Here is a 14,398-nt window from a genome sequence, read left to right as displayed (position 1 = left end):
CTGGATCGAAAATGATTATGATGGTGAATTTTATCCCCACAAGACAAAGACTTACCAGGAACACTGATGTTAAATAAAGGGTCGACATGTAAAAGAGGTTATGACAAGCTGAGAGTCACTGACCTTGTTTCTCTGGGTTGCGGACCTGGGATGGTATATCCTGAATTTCCAAAGTCCACTCCCCTTCAGCTTTTTCTCCCCAGCAGTGGACAGTCATGAATTCCCAGTTGGTGAAGCCTTCATTGGAAAAATCCAGCAATCTGCAGTAGGAAATGCCACGTTAGAAAGTGAAGACCGTGTCTGGGGAGCCAGGCAGAGGGGACCGGCTCAGGGAGGACTCTGACCCACCCAGCTGGGGGCAGGGGTAGGTTCTCTCCTTCTACCATGTGGGTTTTAGGGAATCGAGTTCAGGTGGGTTGTAGGCAAGGGCCCTTAGCCACACTGGCCCATCTGGCTGGCTCTATTTTCCAAGTCTTACAGCTGAGGCCCACCTCAATCATCTCACAGGACCTCCCTAACATTTGGTGAAGCAGGACTGTCTCCAGTGCCCAACAACAGACAGGGACTGGTCCGTGTGTCCCCCTGGGAGAGGCCTGGGGAGGAGCAAGAGGAAGTTTTCTGCATACACTCAGGTGGAGTTGCCCCACTCTTTGGAGGTTTGACGAGCCTCCCATTTCCTTCCAGACTAGAAGGTCTTCCCTCAGCTGTCTCCACTAGCCCCTGGACCTTCAGCCTCCATTTTTCATACTTAGTTCAAACAGAAACAGAAGAAATAGTTAACACTAATTTCCTCTTCTTGCAATGTTGTGGGCTTGAACCAAGACCCTAGGCATGCTAGGCAAGCAGTCTACCACTGAGCCACATGCCCAGCCCTGTTAAATTAGGCATTTCTATTTGGGGGTAAGAATTTGCATGCATCAGAAGTTCAAATATGGACATTCTGGCTTGGGGGGCTCCTTGAACACTGGAAACAACTTGATGCCTTTCAAGGGACCATTCTTTGCAGGGAGAACAGTGCTAAGAGACCGCCAAGGTCAAGGTTGACTTTCATACAAAGCCTCGTGGAACCTGACACCCTGGGGCTAAGACAAGGACAAACTGTCTTGTTGGTGCTGGGGCCCTTAGGAATGCCAACTCCCAATGTAAAAAACCCGCAGGCTGAAACGGCTGCCGAGTCCGGTAAGCTGTGAAGTAAGGCGGAGGGTAACGGATCCCCAAACCACAACCTTGATAGCAGGCACAGGCTCTTGGCAAAGCACCAAATTCCCAAGACTGCCAGGTGGCCTCGGGGTGGTGCTTTCAAGTGCTTGCAGGCGCTCCTAGCAACTGGGGAGTTCCAAACAAACCCACAGGACCTGCTCCGGGCTGCCGGGAGCTCAGACACCTGGACTGATACACGAAGATGAGTGACAGGTCGGAGGGGAAGGAAAACACAGCTGGCAGTGGGCCTGCTGGGTGCTGGAAGGTTCTCACAGGTCAGAGGGCCGGACTGATTTCAGCAGGACATGAACAGCAGCCAAGCATTTTTATCCCTGTTATCATATTTGATTCTTGTAACATTCCTAATGTTTATGGGTGAGTGGAATGGTATAGCCAGGTAAGGAATAAAGAGAGGTCAAGCACCTTGGCTCCCAGAAGGAGCCCGAGTGGGCTGTGCAGAGGCTGGGGCCTAAGTTTACCTCTCCAGGCTCCAAAGCACAAGCCCTTTATCCATTGTATCTCCCCTGTCCCAGCCCTAGCCACTAGGCCTCCCTGTGGCCTTGAATCTCTCAGGCAAGGTTTGCCTTGTGGAGGTCACAAACTCTGATGCTTCCAGATGTAAACACAGCTGGGAGTAGATGGAAGCCAGGCTTCTAGCACAGAGCAGACAGCATGGGGTACCCTGAGCCAGGCTGTGCTAGAAGAGTGGGTTCAGAGAGGGCAAGCTTCCAAGTTTTCAGCAAGTGCTAGAAATATAGATCTTTAGGCAAAAATTTTAAAATTGGACGCAAAATGCCTTCAAGCTTCAGCTTGCTGGCAGGCACCTTCAAACTATGTGTGCCCCTGACGGTCTCCCCCAAGCAGAGGTTGAGCAAGGCTGAGTGTGGCAGAGCATGGCTGAGGTGGCCTTCAGGAGAGGAGATGCCTTCACTTCTGCTAGGAAAGCGGGAGCTGGTAGGGACTCCCGGAACCCACCCACCTCAGTTGCTCTAGGGTTGACTCGAATGCACCAAGGACAGAGATGATACCAGGCCCGTGGGCTGCCATCTGTGGGCTGCTGATACTGGAAGCCATGTAGAGGGGTACAGGAAGCTGAGGAAGCTCCAGCGACCCCAAATCGGAGCTCAAGCCTTTTGCTGGGGGGGTGGAGTGGGGGGAGGTAGGGGTCGGGGCAGCTGTGGAGAAGAGCCTGGGAACCTTCCCTGCATCTCACCAGCCACTCCTAGCTCTCAGGAGCAGCAGCCCAAAACTGGGCGAGGATGCTCCCAGAGAAAAAACAAACCTTGGGGTACCTCAGCTTAAGCGCCACCTGAACAGGATAGTCATGACCTTTAATGCCCTTCCAGGAGTCATCATGGGGACATAACATGAATTTTACCTCACTCACCCCACCCCCAGCTCCCACCCCTAGGCAACAACTACCACTTCTTGAAGATTAAGGTTTCACAGGTCTGTTTCCAAGGCCCTGGCCTGCTCTTCAGGGTGGTGGGTCCTGCCTGTGTAGACCCAGGGAGAACCCCCACTTCCCGGTGCAGGGTATCTTGCTGGGATCCAGAGGAATCCAGGCCCTTCATGAGGAGCAAATCCTACAGAGACTGGCTTTACCTCTTCGCCAAAAGTTGAGACTTGGTTCCAGAGGGGGAAATCAGGTGGATCTGGAGGTCCCCCCGGCGTGGGTGGGAGATGGAGATGCGAACTACGACATGCTCAAGGTAGACCACTCGCTGGTCTGAGTGGTCCGCGCAGGCGTTGGTCAGGGCTGTGGTCCGCAGCACCTGCACTATGGGGATGCTCCTGGGGAGAAAAACATCACAGTGCTGGGTACCAAGTCTTCATTTCACGCGGGGAGGAGGGGGTCATGGACTCCAGTGTCCCAGTCTGTTCCTCCCTGGCTGTGGCCTCTGGGTTCTGGGAGTCCCCAAAGGGTCACATAGGTCTCACTCTGGGTACTCCATTCTGACCACTGCTCAGAAAGCTTTACGGCTCTAGAGTTTGTTTATGGGTCTTCATGCACACTTGGGGCCCGCGTATCTGGAGACCCCTGGTCCCCAGGAGATACCCCTCTTTAAATAGCATGAGGCCAACTCACTTTCTCAAGAGCTTGAAGACTACATGGCTTTATCCTTGGAGACAGCATTATGAATGCTGACCAGTCGGCACAAGGCACTGGTCGGAAAGCTCACAAGGATGAAACCATCCATTCAGGCAGAAGTAAGGACGGCACTCAAGGTCACACAGCTACCGAGGCCGAGCTTCAGTCTCTACGGAATGTCTCCTTGGGTGGACCCACATTCAAGAGACCGGATTTGCCGCAGCTGGTCTGTTCCCAGCCATCCTGCTGGAAGACTGCCAACCCATTGCTCCATGAAGGAAATGAATGATGGCACTTTCACAACCCAAATGGCCCTTCTGTCGCGGGGGATGGAAGATGAGGGCAAGCACATCTCCCGTCACTCAAAAATCATCCCCACTGGTGTTTGGACGTGCCAAACTGCCTGCCAAACACAAACCCTGTGCCTACAGGCTGCTTTGAGGGCTCATGTCTCTAAAAGCCTGCCCCCCCTCACCCTACCAATTTGTAAACCAAATAAAGATGGCATTCTTTAGCAGAAACCTGATTACCACCCAACAGCACATCAGTAATTCCCTGCTACATGGCCTGAGCTGGGTTTATTATGGGAAGGCTTTTCCCTCTGCGCAGGGCTTCACTCTAGAGAGGCCTGGGACAAATGTGTGCTTGGAGTCTCTTAGGAATGGTATCTCTGGGCTCTACTAGGCCTGAGTCATAGAAAAACATTCAAACAGCTAGAAAGGGTGACGTAATGCCCCCGAGACTCCGTAAACATCTGAAAAACACACTTTGCATGTACCAGAAATTGACTTAGAGGCTGGCTTCTTTCATCGCTTTCTTCAAGTTTTACCGTCTGGGTTTGCTGGTCAGGGGCCCCACCACTGGCAGATCCAGAACAAGACGGAAAGTTCTGGAGAGGCCCAGGCCTCGCAGGGCTCACATAGTGGGCCCACATACCCTACCAGGTACCTACAGTACCCAGCCTGTGCACTCAAAATGCAAACTGAACGTGTTGGTGACAAGGGGCTCCTTGGCGAAGGTGGACAAACAGGGTCAGCAGTGCCCCTCCAGGGCTCTGAAATGTGATGCCACAAGACCCAGGAGTGACCGGTGACACTCTTCACCTTCTAACACTTTCCCGAGTAGAATAGCAACATCACAGGAAACAGAGTTCTGACCAGTAACCAAGTACTGATCCCTCCCTCAGCCTGTCGCTAACTGTTGGAGACAGCAATCACCGCACTCTGGAAATAGACTTGGAACCCTATGGAGGAAGCCTGGATCCCAAGGATAAGGACACAGGATTTTAAGTGAACAGGAGTATGGTGAAGAAAACCTAGCTAAACACTGGTCACCTGGCCATGCCTCACAGCTGCAGCGTGGGGCTCAATGCACCCAAATCTAGAGGAAACATTCATTTCACTCAGCTTCACTTGTCTTAATGTGACCGCTAAGGAAGAGGCATCTGGGCTGGTCTCCCCCACAGGGAGCCATTCTGTTACTGTGCCAGGATGGTGGGCCAGTGGGCAGGCAGTTCAGCCCCTGCAGAAATTAATGGTGTCTCCTGTCTCGGTTTTCATAGCCAAGATATTAAGCTCCACTGGGGTTGGGGTCCAGCCTGCCTGGGGCACAAAGCTAACTGTAACAATTAGTTTTTATGTGAAATCTCTTAACTGTGAAATCACTCAGCCACCAGGACTCCTCATTCCTGCAAGTTCTAGGGGAGGGCGGTAACTGGGATGCTCCTCATTGCAAGGGCAAGATGTTGTCTGCCTTCCTGTGCTTTGCTGCTGCTGCTGCTGCTGCGCAAATAATCTAACACTCCAAATAAGGGGCTTTTACAGTTCTTAATGAAAAGCAAAAAGAAGGAGTCTTTGAAATGATCAAAAGATCCAAGTTGCAATTGTCCTGGCTTTCGATAGAGACTCCAAGTCATGAAGCCAAGTGCCCAAAGTCATTACTTGTAAGATTCACTTAACTCCAAGACAGAAACTCAAAGAGCTCATGAAAAGGATAGAGCTTTAAAAACATGGGGATTATTCTCTGTTCTGCAATCACTGCAAAGACAATACAGAAAATGTAAGTTAACTGTAAATTTAACTGTTTACCATGGTTTAAAAATTCACAGGGTCTATATTTGTCACATGCATACTGTTCTTTAATCATGAAAGTTGATTTAGAAAGATCTTAAAGTTCCTGACTGCAAAGGCTTTTCTGTAATTAAATTCTGAAGTTGCAGTCTTGTGTGGGAGTCATCTTCCAAAAATCCTAGAGGAACCCAGTGAACTGCAGGACTCTACTTGATTGAGGGACACTGGGGACTTGGATGAGATCCCTCATGACACAGAAATGCCACACTTTAGGACTGACTGCTCATCTCCAGGTGTTCTTCTTGCACCCTGAAGTCTCTGGGCCTACTCCATTCCAGGGAGGCAGAGGGCTACCAGATGACAGCCATCCTAACAAGCCACTACCAGGGAGGCAGAGGGCTACCAGATGACAGCCATCATAACAAGCCACTACCTCAACCCACGCCACTAATATGGTGGCTTCCTAGTTTTCCCCAATACATAAAGATGTAGGAAACTCTTAATTTTCTGACACTTGTGATAAAGTAATATTCAAGGACAAAGATAAATATCCCCAAGTAACTGAGTAGAAGAAACATTCAGAGCAAGGCAGACCCCTGTCGGGCTCCCCTTAGAGCCTTCAGACTCTCCACTTATCTTTCTGTTCTAACCAAGAAGCTACTACAAGCCGTGATTTTTAGTTTCACCCTGAAGACTTTACTCCAGCTCCTGCACCCTTGCACTGGACAGACAGTCCTCACTGCAGCTCCTGCACCCTTGCACTGGACAGACAGTCCTCACTCCAGCTCCTGCACCCTTGCACTGGACAGACAGTCCTCACTGCAGCTCCTGCACCCTTGCACTGGACAGACAGTCCTCACTGCAGCTCCTGCACCCTTGCACTGGACAGACAGTCCTCACTGCAGCTCCTGCACCCTTGCATTGGACAGACAGTCCTCACTGCAGCTCCTGCACCCTTGCACTGGACAGACAGTCCTCACTGCAGCTCCTGCACCCTTGCACTGGACAGACAGTCCTCACTCCAGCTCCTGCACCCTTGCATTGGACAGACAGTCCTCACTCCAGCTCCTGCACCCTTGCACTGGACAGACAGTCCTCACTGCAGCTCCTGCACCCTTGCATTGGACAGACAGTCCTCACTGCAGCTCCTGCACCCTTGCACTGGACAGACAGTCCTCACTGCAGCTCCTGCACCCTTGCACTGGACAGACAGTCCTCACTGCAGCTCCTGCACCCTTGCACTGGACAGACAGTCCTCACTCCAGCTCCTGCACCCTTGCACTGGACAGACAGTCCTCACTCCAGCTCCTGCACCCTTGCATTGGGCAGACAGTCCTCACTCCAGCTCCTGCACCCTTGCACTGGACAGACAGTCCTCACTCCAGCTCCTGCACCCTTGCATTGGACAGATAGTCCTCACTGCAGCTCCTGTACCCTTGCATTGGACAGACAGTCCTCACTGCAGCTCCTGCACCCTTGCATTCCCAGGCCAGTGATGCCTTTCCACTTGGCAGAGCTGGGGGCAAGAACTGGCTAGCTCCTGTTTCACATCAGCCAATTCTGAAATCATGTTTGGATACCCATGGGAATCAAGAGATAACAGAGTCCTTCCCTCTGGTATATTTGGCATCTGGATGGGGAAAATGGGGAGCTCACCCACGGGGTTCCATAAAGAAGAAGCTGGTCCAGGAATGTTTTCAATGACCTTCTAAAGAGTAGTGAGTGGGTATGTGGGAACATTCAAAGGAGTCCACATACTAAATCCAAGGATGGGAAAACAACTCAGTGAGTCACCTCCTAGATCTGTGTTCTAGAATTAATCCTGCCACAGAATTATCTCAAGTAAAGATCATTTTGCTAATGACATATGATATACCGCATGAGTGTATTTTGGGCTGGGGAAAGGTTGAGACAGGGTCATATGTAACTGAGGCTGGCCTTGAACCAACTAGGTACAGGATGATAACCTTGAACTCCTGATTTTCCTGCCTCCACATACTGAATGCTGGGATTATATACCCAGCTAGATGAAATTACTTTTGATTACTAAACCACAGTATGATGTTTAGGCTAGAAATAAAATATAGCAACAAAAATGAACCTAATCTACACTAATTTAGACTAATGTATCCATAGTTAATTGTTCTATAAAGTACACAATGCATATTTGTAGCACACCTTTTTCTCCTATGTCCTGTGCTAACAACAGTCTGAGATTCACACTGATAGGAAGTTAAAACAGACATTAAAATCCACAGTCAGTTCTTACTGTTCAGATTATGAGTTTGCCTTTTTGCCCGCTCACCAGAAGTTATTTGTATACTCAAGTTCAGGACTCATGGCACCTTTGTGGTCATTTGTGGACATGCACAGAACAGTGAAGTCTGAGTCATGCAATGCATGCCCCAGCTGAGGTCAGGCAAGGTCATGTGGCTCCTTGTTTCAGCTCTCACACTATAAGCGGGCTCCCATTTCACACTTCCTGTAGTGGTGTGCTTTCCATTTTTGAGCTTTTTGTTGGTGTTTTGCTACTTTCAAGCTCCAACCCCAAGCACCTCAAGTTCAGGCTGGGTTGCTATTTTATGCTCTTGGGCCCCCAAAAGGCTACAATGTGTCTTATCGGAAAATAGATATACCACATTCAATTAAGGCACAGGTGAAGGTGCCAGAGGCTCCGAGTTCAATGTCAATCAATCAGTCAGTAAAAAAGGCATCTTTAAACAGCAACACACACATACAATGAAACTGTCATTCACAAACAGACAGAGAGCATCATAAAGCAGTGCGGCTTAATGAAATAATGAAGTACGGAAAAGGTAGGATGCAATTAACCCAAAGCCAGTTCTAGTCAGACATCTATGAATTGATCATCTACTGTATAAATCATCCTCGATGTTCATAGGAGGAGGAATGGAGAGGGGAAGGAGGGTGGAGAGAGAGTAGAAGCTGGGAATAAAAGACAGATCAATGGGAGCGAAATTCTGAATGGCAATCTTCAAAATCTCGTGCTTTTTGCTGGCTTAGCTGACTCTTGCCTCCTCTCCACCATCAGGCTGGGAGCCGTGGATGTCGCAGACTGCGCCACAGAAGTCTGGATTTTTTAAAATGCAGGGAAGTAGCGGCCAGAAAAACCCAGTGGGTCAACTGTGATTTTAATAATTCAAAGGAATCATACTAAGCTTGGCTTTTTTCTCTTGAATAGAAGCTATGAAAGGATTCATTTGACCCACCTCTCCACAGAGATTCAAAAGCCATTCTGCACAGGCAGAAGTCACTGCTTATGATCCTATTTACCACCCCTTCATGGAAGAAAGGCTCCAAACACATTAAAATTACCTATGCCCCAAAGCAGGGAAGGATACCTTTAACCCATGGTGTGCTTGGATATCTGCGGGAGCAGCGGCCCAGGCCGCGCTTAGGTCTCCATCCAGTCATACCCATGGGACTCTCAAGCAGTCTCTACTTGTCCTTAGGTTCACATGGTCATCCCTTGTTCTTGCATTTAGAGTTAGCATCTGCAGAATACTCTCTGTGACAGCCTCACACTGTGGCCCCTGCAGAGAAAGCCTTGGTTCTAGTCCTGTCTATTGTGGGTTCTTGGGGGACAATGGGCTGTAGCACCTACTCAGCAAGGTCCAGGCAGAGCAGAGGTCCTGCTCCTTTGGTTGTCACCTAAGACGCTCTTCCTGCCATCCTCTTTCCTGATGGTTCCCTGGCCTTAACCCGAGGAACTTCTACATAAAGCCAAATGTCCCTCAACATTCGGTGTCCAGATTAGAATGCCCTGGGCCCCCTTTGACCAGCCCTTTTCCATACCAGGGAGGTCTTCTCTCCAGATTACAGAGAACCCAGGATAGCTTTCTCCTGGAGAGGGAGGTGAGGTCCTGCATCTGTTGTGACGGTCTCCATAGGTGAAGCCACATGCTCCAGCCCTTCCCACTCCCGGCTGTCAGCCTCTCTGCTCCTTTCAGCCTGGACTAACCACTCAGGGGCTGTGGCACACCAGCTGGGCAGCACAGGAGAAAGCCACTAAAGAGAGGGATGCCGGGGCTGCTGAGTGCCAGTGCCATGTGGTCATCTGGGGGCACAGTGACATGATGCCAGTTTCTAGGCAAGGTAGGAAGGCTCTGTAGCAAGAGGAGTGAGGCCTTGCCAGTCACTGTCCTTATCAGTGAGGCTCTGTCTCCCTGAGTCACAGGACCTGCCCTGTTCAGGAGAGGGATGTATCGCACCCAGGGCTGGGACATGGGTTGCTGTCCTACATAACAGAGGGATGGATGCCCCGATATCACCCTAGTCACTCTAACTCAGGCCCCCATACAACATCACCCTAGACAGAGCAGGTGTAGCCACAATGCCTTCCAGACCCTGGACTTAAAGTCTGATAAATATAGTGCTTTGACCTTTGGTCAGAGCAGCGTAGCATTTCCTTTCATCAAGAGGAAAAGCAGGTAAACATGTCCCACACAATACACACAGTTACACACAGAGATATTCTCATTCCCCGCCCCGCTTCCTCTCACCCTCTCCGGTTCTCCCCCCCCCCCCCCCTTGCTCCCTTGCCCTCATTCTTTGTCTAGCCATGGGAAGCAGCTGAGGCCAGAGTTAAGACATAAAGACCTAGGGTTCCGCCAACAGAGGAAATCAGAAGGAGGCGGAGAGCGGGCAACGGGTCTGAGTGGCCAGAAGAAGGAAAAGCGGACATATGGGAAACTTCCTGTCCATTTAAAGCCAGGTGACCTCAGCGGAGCAAAGCCGGGCGTGGGAAGCATGCCATCGAGAGATGGGGGTGAGCAGCCCAGGGGCAGATGCCCGAACCCCGCTTCTGTAGCCTGACTGCCGCAGAGCTGTAGGTGAGACACACTGGTAGAGAGGGGATATCTGTCCCTGCCCCAGGTGACACTGCTCCCCCTGAAGGCCCTTAGGTCCCTAGGAATAATCAAGTGGTAGAGCGGGGCAGGCCGTCTGAGGCAGGGGGTTAGCTGGAAACTCCAGACAGAGTCAGAAACAGCGAAGGGGGAAGAGGATTTTCCTTTGGAAACAGAAGTCTGATTCTTGCCCCCTCTGGGAGTTTGTAGGGTCCTTACTTTCCTCAAAGGACAGGAACAATGCCACACTGTATGTTAGCGCGGGTCCCCTCGACCTATGCTGTCTAGACTCTGTGTGCTTTCACTCAAAAAAACAAAATAAAATAAAAATAAAAACAACCACTCGCCACCTAGGCACCACCGATCATCTTAAACAGATTTCTGGCAGGAAAAGAATGCTTCATTCAGGAGTCGCCCTGGCTGGGAAGCTGGGCGGGAGGGAAGTGGGCAACGGCACAGGTCAGGGACCAGAGCAAGGGACAGGCTCGCCTAGCCTGTGCTGCAGGCAGCTCCCACCCGACAGAGTCAGCGCAGGCAAAGCCCCCTTTATCCCACAGCCGCTCCCTCCTCCTTGGGTTTAGCACAAAAGCTTTCTAGAGGAAATGAGGCCTTAGGAAGCCAACAGTGAGACCTCTTTGCTGGCTGGTAGACCTGTCTGGACATAGAGTGATGGCCCCAGTAGTCGGGGGGTACAATTAGCCACAGGGTGGAAATATGTTTTGAAAGTTCCTTCAATGGCCATTCATCCCGCAAATACTCTCTGAACTCCCACAGTTTTCAAGGCATGCTCAAGAAACACAACTCTCAGCATTCTGTGGCAAAGAGCTTAATATAAGAAGTGTGTGTGTTTATGGATGAGGTGCGCTCAAAGAAGTGGTCTTCATTTGTAGATAAAACAATGTATCCTGCTCTGTATCCCCTCCGTGTGTATGTGTGCACACGCGGGTGCGAGCGCCCACACGCATGCACACACACACACACACACACACACACACACACACACACACACACACACATGTGGAAGCCAGAGGTTGACTTAGATGTCTTCCACTATTACTCTCCACTTTATCTTTGAGACAGGGTCTCTCATTAAGTCCAGAGCTCACTGATTGCCTAGCCTAGCTGGCCGGCCATTTCCGGGGATCCTTTTATCTCTGCCTCCCATGGCTAAGGCTATAGATAGATGTGTACCGCCATGACCAGACCATGTGGCTCTGGTTATCCAAACTCAGGTCCTCACGTGTGTGTATCAGGCACTTTACTGACTGAGCCATCCCTGGCCCCTGGTCTTTTTTTTTTTTTTTTTTTTTTACTGCTGGGAATGGAACCGAGGGCTTTCCACGGTAGGCAGGTGTTCGACTCGGGCCTTATCCCCAGCCCTGCTAATTACGCCATCAAGCCTCATTCAAGCACATATTTCCCAAAGGTAACAAAACACCGTGCTCACATTCTTAGAAAGCACAGCTGCAAAGACACAATTCACGATAATCTGATTTTTGAATGGAGTAGGCTTCTTCCCACCTGATTTATGTTACAGTCCATTTTTGTTATTTTGTAAAAACAAAACAAAACAAAAAACCCAAAAAACTCAACCAACACAACTAGTTTTTAAAAACTTCCTCCAAAAGAGAACACAGGAAAAGAGATGAAGCCAGGTTCCTACATTCCAGTGTTTAAGCCTTAAGAAGGTTGACGAGGCCAGATAAAAGCAATGCAGAGATGCTGTGTGGTCCAGCAGCCCCCACACCCCAGCCTGGGACAGGGAAGGGGCAGACCCTGCTGCTCGTGTTCACATACAAGCTCTAGGGCAGCGGGCCTGGGCTATGGCTATGGTGCCACCCTCTAGCAGGCGGAACAGAAAGGACCCTGTGGCTGCTCCGCTTGTATTCCCCTGGGCAAAGCAGATCCCTGGTCTGGTTGGCTATGCTAAATGCTAAGCTCATGGATGAGACTTTCCTGTACCAGGCCAAGAAACGCCCCCATCCCACACTGGCATCATCTGCTACCAAAGGACATGAGGCCTCTAAACAGTAGTCCATTTAGAAGGGCATCTTCTGCTAGCTGCACAGTCCAGAAGAGAAAACTCGGTCATATGTAGATGGGCACCCCCCATGTGATCCTTCCTGTCTGTGTGCACAGAGATGTAGGGCTACACACCTTCTCTCCCACACTTGCTGCACAGCCAGGCCTCAGGGACTTCCGAAGTCACCGGTGTCAGAGCAGAGCCTTACCTGGGCCTCTTGTCTGCCGTGGCCACGCACACGTGCTGGGATGGCACTGCTGTCCACTTCCTGGCCTCCAGGACGAGAGCTTCGGCATCCACCAAGCCAAATCCATAGAGATGGCTAACTGGAAAAACAGGGCCTTCAGAGCCAGCTCTTTCTGCCTCCCCCAGGCAGGGAGCTAGCCCCAACTATGGCTCTCAGGAGTACACAGCAGCTGTATCACCTCAAAGTCACTCCAAGGAGCTGACAGGTTCCCCTGATAGCCGGTCAGGGGTCCAGCTTTGTTACCTCTGAACTGAACTCTTTCAGCTCAGAAGGCATGGCTGGGACACGTGTCCCACTCTGGGGCAGAGTCCAGAACTTTCTTTTTGAGGGGACAAGGTCAGGTTTCTTTTTGTTAGGAGGACCTGCCAACATAGGTGTCCCTGAAACTCAGACTAGACAAGAGAAACCAACCCAAAAGAAAGCCTCAGAGCCCGAGGTGTTGCCCTGGGCACCTGCCTAGCCTGCACAAGACCCAGGGTATGGGCCTCAGTACATGCCCCCTAAAAATCCAGGCACATGACTGTGATGTGCAACAAATACAATAAAAACAAAGGCCAACTGTTGTTGTTTCAAAAATAATTTTCTTTTGCTACTGAGTCTCAGGGTTTTCGGGACAACAGCCCGCTCTCAGGAGTGCCTGTGGGGCTGGTTGGGTCCACGATTTCACTTGGCCAAGAAAGAAGGTTTCAAAGCTTAATTTCAGGGCAAGGTCAAGACCCGATACAATCTATTTTCCTTTTTAATTAGAGCAAGATGGAAATGGAAGGCAATGTTACAGGACACCAACAACTGCAAACAAAGATATATGAGGCCCAGTCAATGACCTCTTTATTCAAAGGAGTGCCCCTCATGACTCAGTCTCAATGCTTGACCTATATGTGTAGACAGTGGTATTAGGCTTGGAGTCACAGTAGTTGGATCTAAACTTCAGAAAAGGGGACAAGTTTTCTCTAATACATCATGGCCAATAGGAATGTTTTTCAAATACTTCCTGCCAGCTTCCTTCTCAGAGACCCCAAATACCTGGGCCATGTCCTGACTGTGGAGCTGTGATATCATACCTGCGTCTGTGTTGGGGACAGAGCACCCATGTGCCTGCCCTTCGTTATCTCTATAACTTCGGGGCCAGCTGGCAGGAGGTTTAGAGATCAGAAGGAAATTCCACAGCTATCTCAATGTCTTTTTGTATAGATGGGAAAGCTGGAGGTGAGAACCCAAGTGGCCAAGCCTGGCTGTGAATGCATGGTCCTCCCACTACAATCTCCAGAGTACTTGGGTTATAGGCACATGCCTTCACGGCTGGCTCTAGAGCTACCTTGCAAATCACATTTCTTTGTGAAAAACAAAAATCAAGGAGCGAACTGAAACAGGACTATTCAACAAACCCTTGACAAGGCCAAAGTGTGACATTTGGGGATCTGGACTCTGGGACACTCACTGAGGCTGTCCTTTCATGCCAGTGTGCACTCTGGGAAACTACCCTTAAATCACTGCAAGGTATTTGAAATTCCTGCAGCACAGAGTCAGCAATAACAGGGGATGCTGTCTGGGTCAGCAGAGTGCCTCTCCCAGCCCACCAGGGGCGTCCGTCCGCACCTTTATGCCCAGCACCATTGACTTTCCAGTCGCTCGCCTTCAGATGAGCTGGTCGTGATGTCTTCACCAGCAGGTGCTGCACATCCCTCCAGGTTAACTGGTTGCTGCAACGACACAGCAGAGACCACCGAAGTCAGCGGTGTTGGCCAGGCAGTCAGCCCAAGGCTCAGCGCGCAGACCGCCACCAGGTTTCACTTTGTAACAATGGTTTCCAGGAACTGAACCCCTGGCTGAAAGCGTTCAGGGGATCTAAAATCTACAGGCATCAGAGATCTAGCCTGACTGCCTAACCCACTTGAGTTT

The 14,398-nt window shown here is 50.4% G+C and overlaps 1 protein-coding gene across 3 annotated transcripts in view; it reads right to left on the bottom strand.

Moving 5' to 3' along the window:
• Window positions 1-14,398, bottom strand: part of Pcsk6 (proprotein convertase subtilisin/kexin type 6) — a 201,949-nt gene that overhangs the window by 63,750 nt on the left and 123,801 nt on the right. For all 3 annotated transcript variants that reach the window (XM_076544469.1, XM_076544466.1, XM_076544462.1), the window contains exons 10-13: window positions 14,096-14,199; window positions 12,461-12,578; window positions 2,806-2,994; window positions 124-260 (exon numbers count right to left, since the gene is read on the bottom strand). In XM_076544469.1, the coding sequence (XP_076400584.1) occupies window positions 124-260; window positions 2,806-2,994; window positions 12,461-12,578; window positions 14,096-14,199 (548 nt within the window). The remainder of the gene's footprint in view (window positions 1-123; window positions 261-2,805; window positions 2,995-12,460; window positions 12,579-14,095; window positions 14,200-14,398) is intronic.

This window comes from Peromyscus maniculatus, chromosome 1 (genome assembly GCF_049852395.1).
Source record: "Peromyscus maniculatus bairdii isolate BWxNUB_F1_BW_parent chromosome 1, HU_Pman_BW_mat_3.1, whole genome shotgun sequence".
Lineage (NCBI taxonomy): Eukaryota > Metazoa > Chordata > Mammalia > Rodentia > Cricetidae > Peromyscus > Peromyscus maniculatus.
This window is presented reverse-complemented; position numbering and strand designations above follow the sequence as displayed.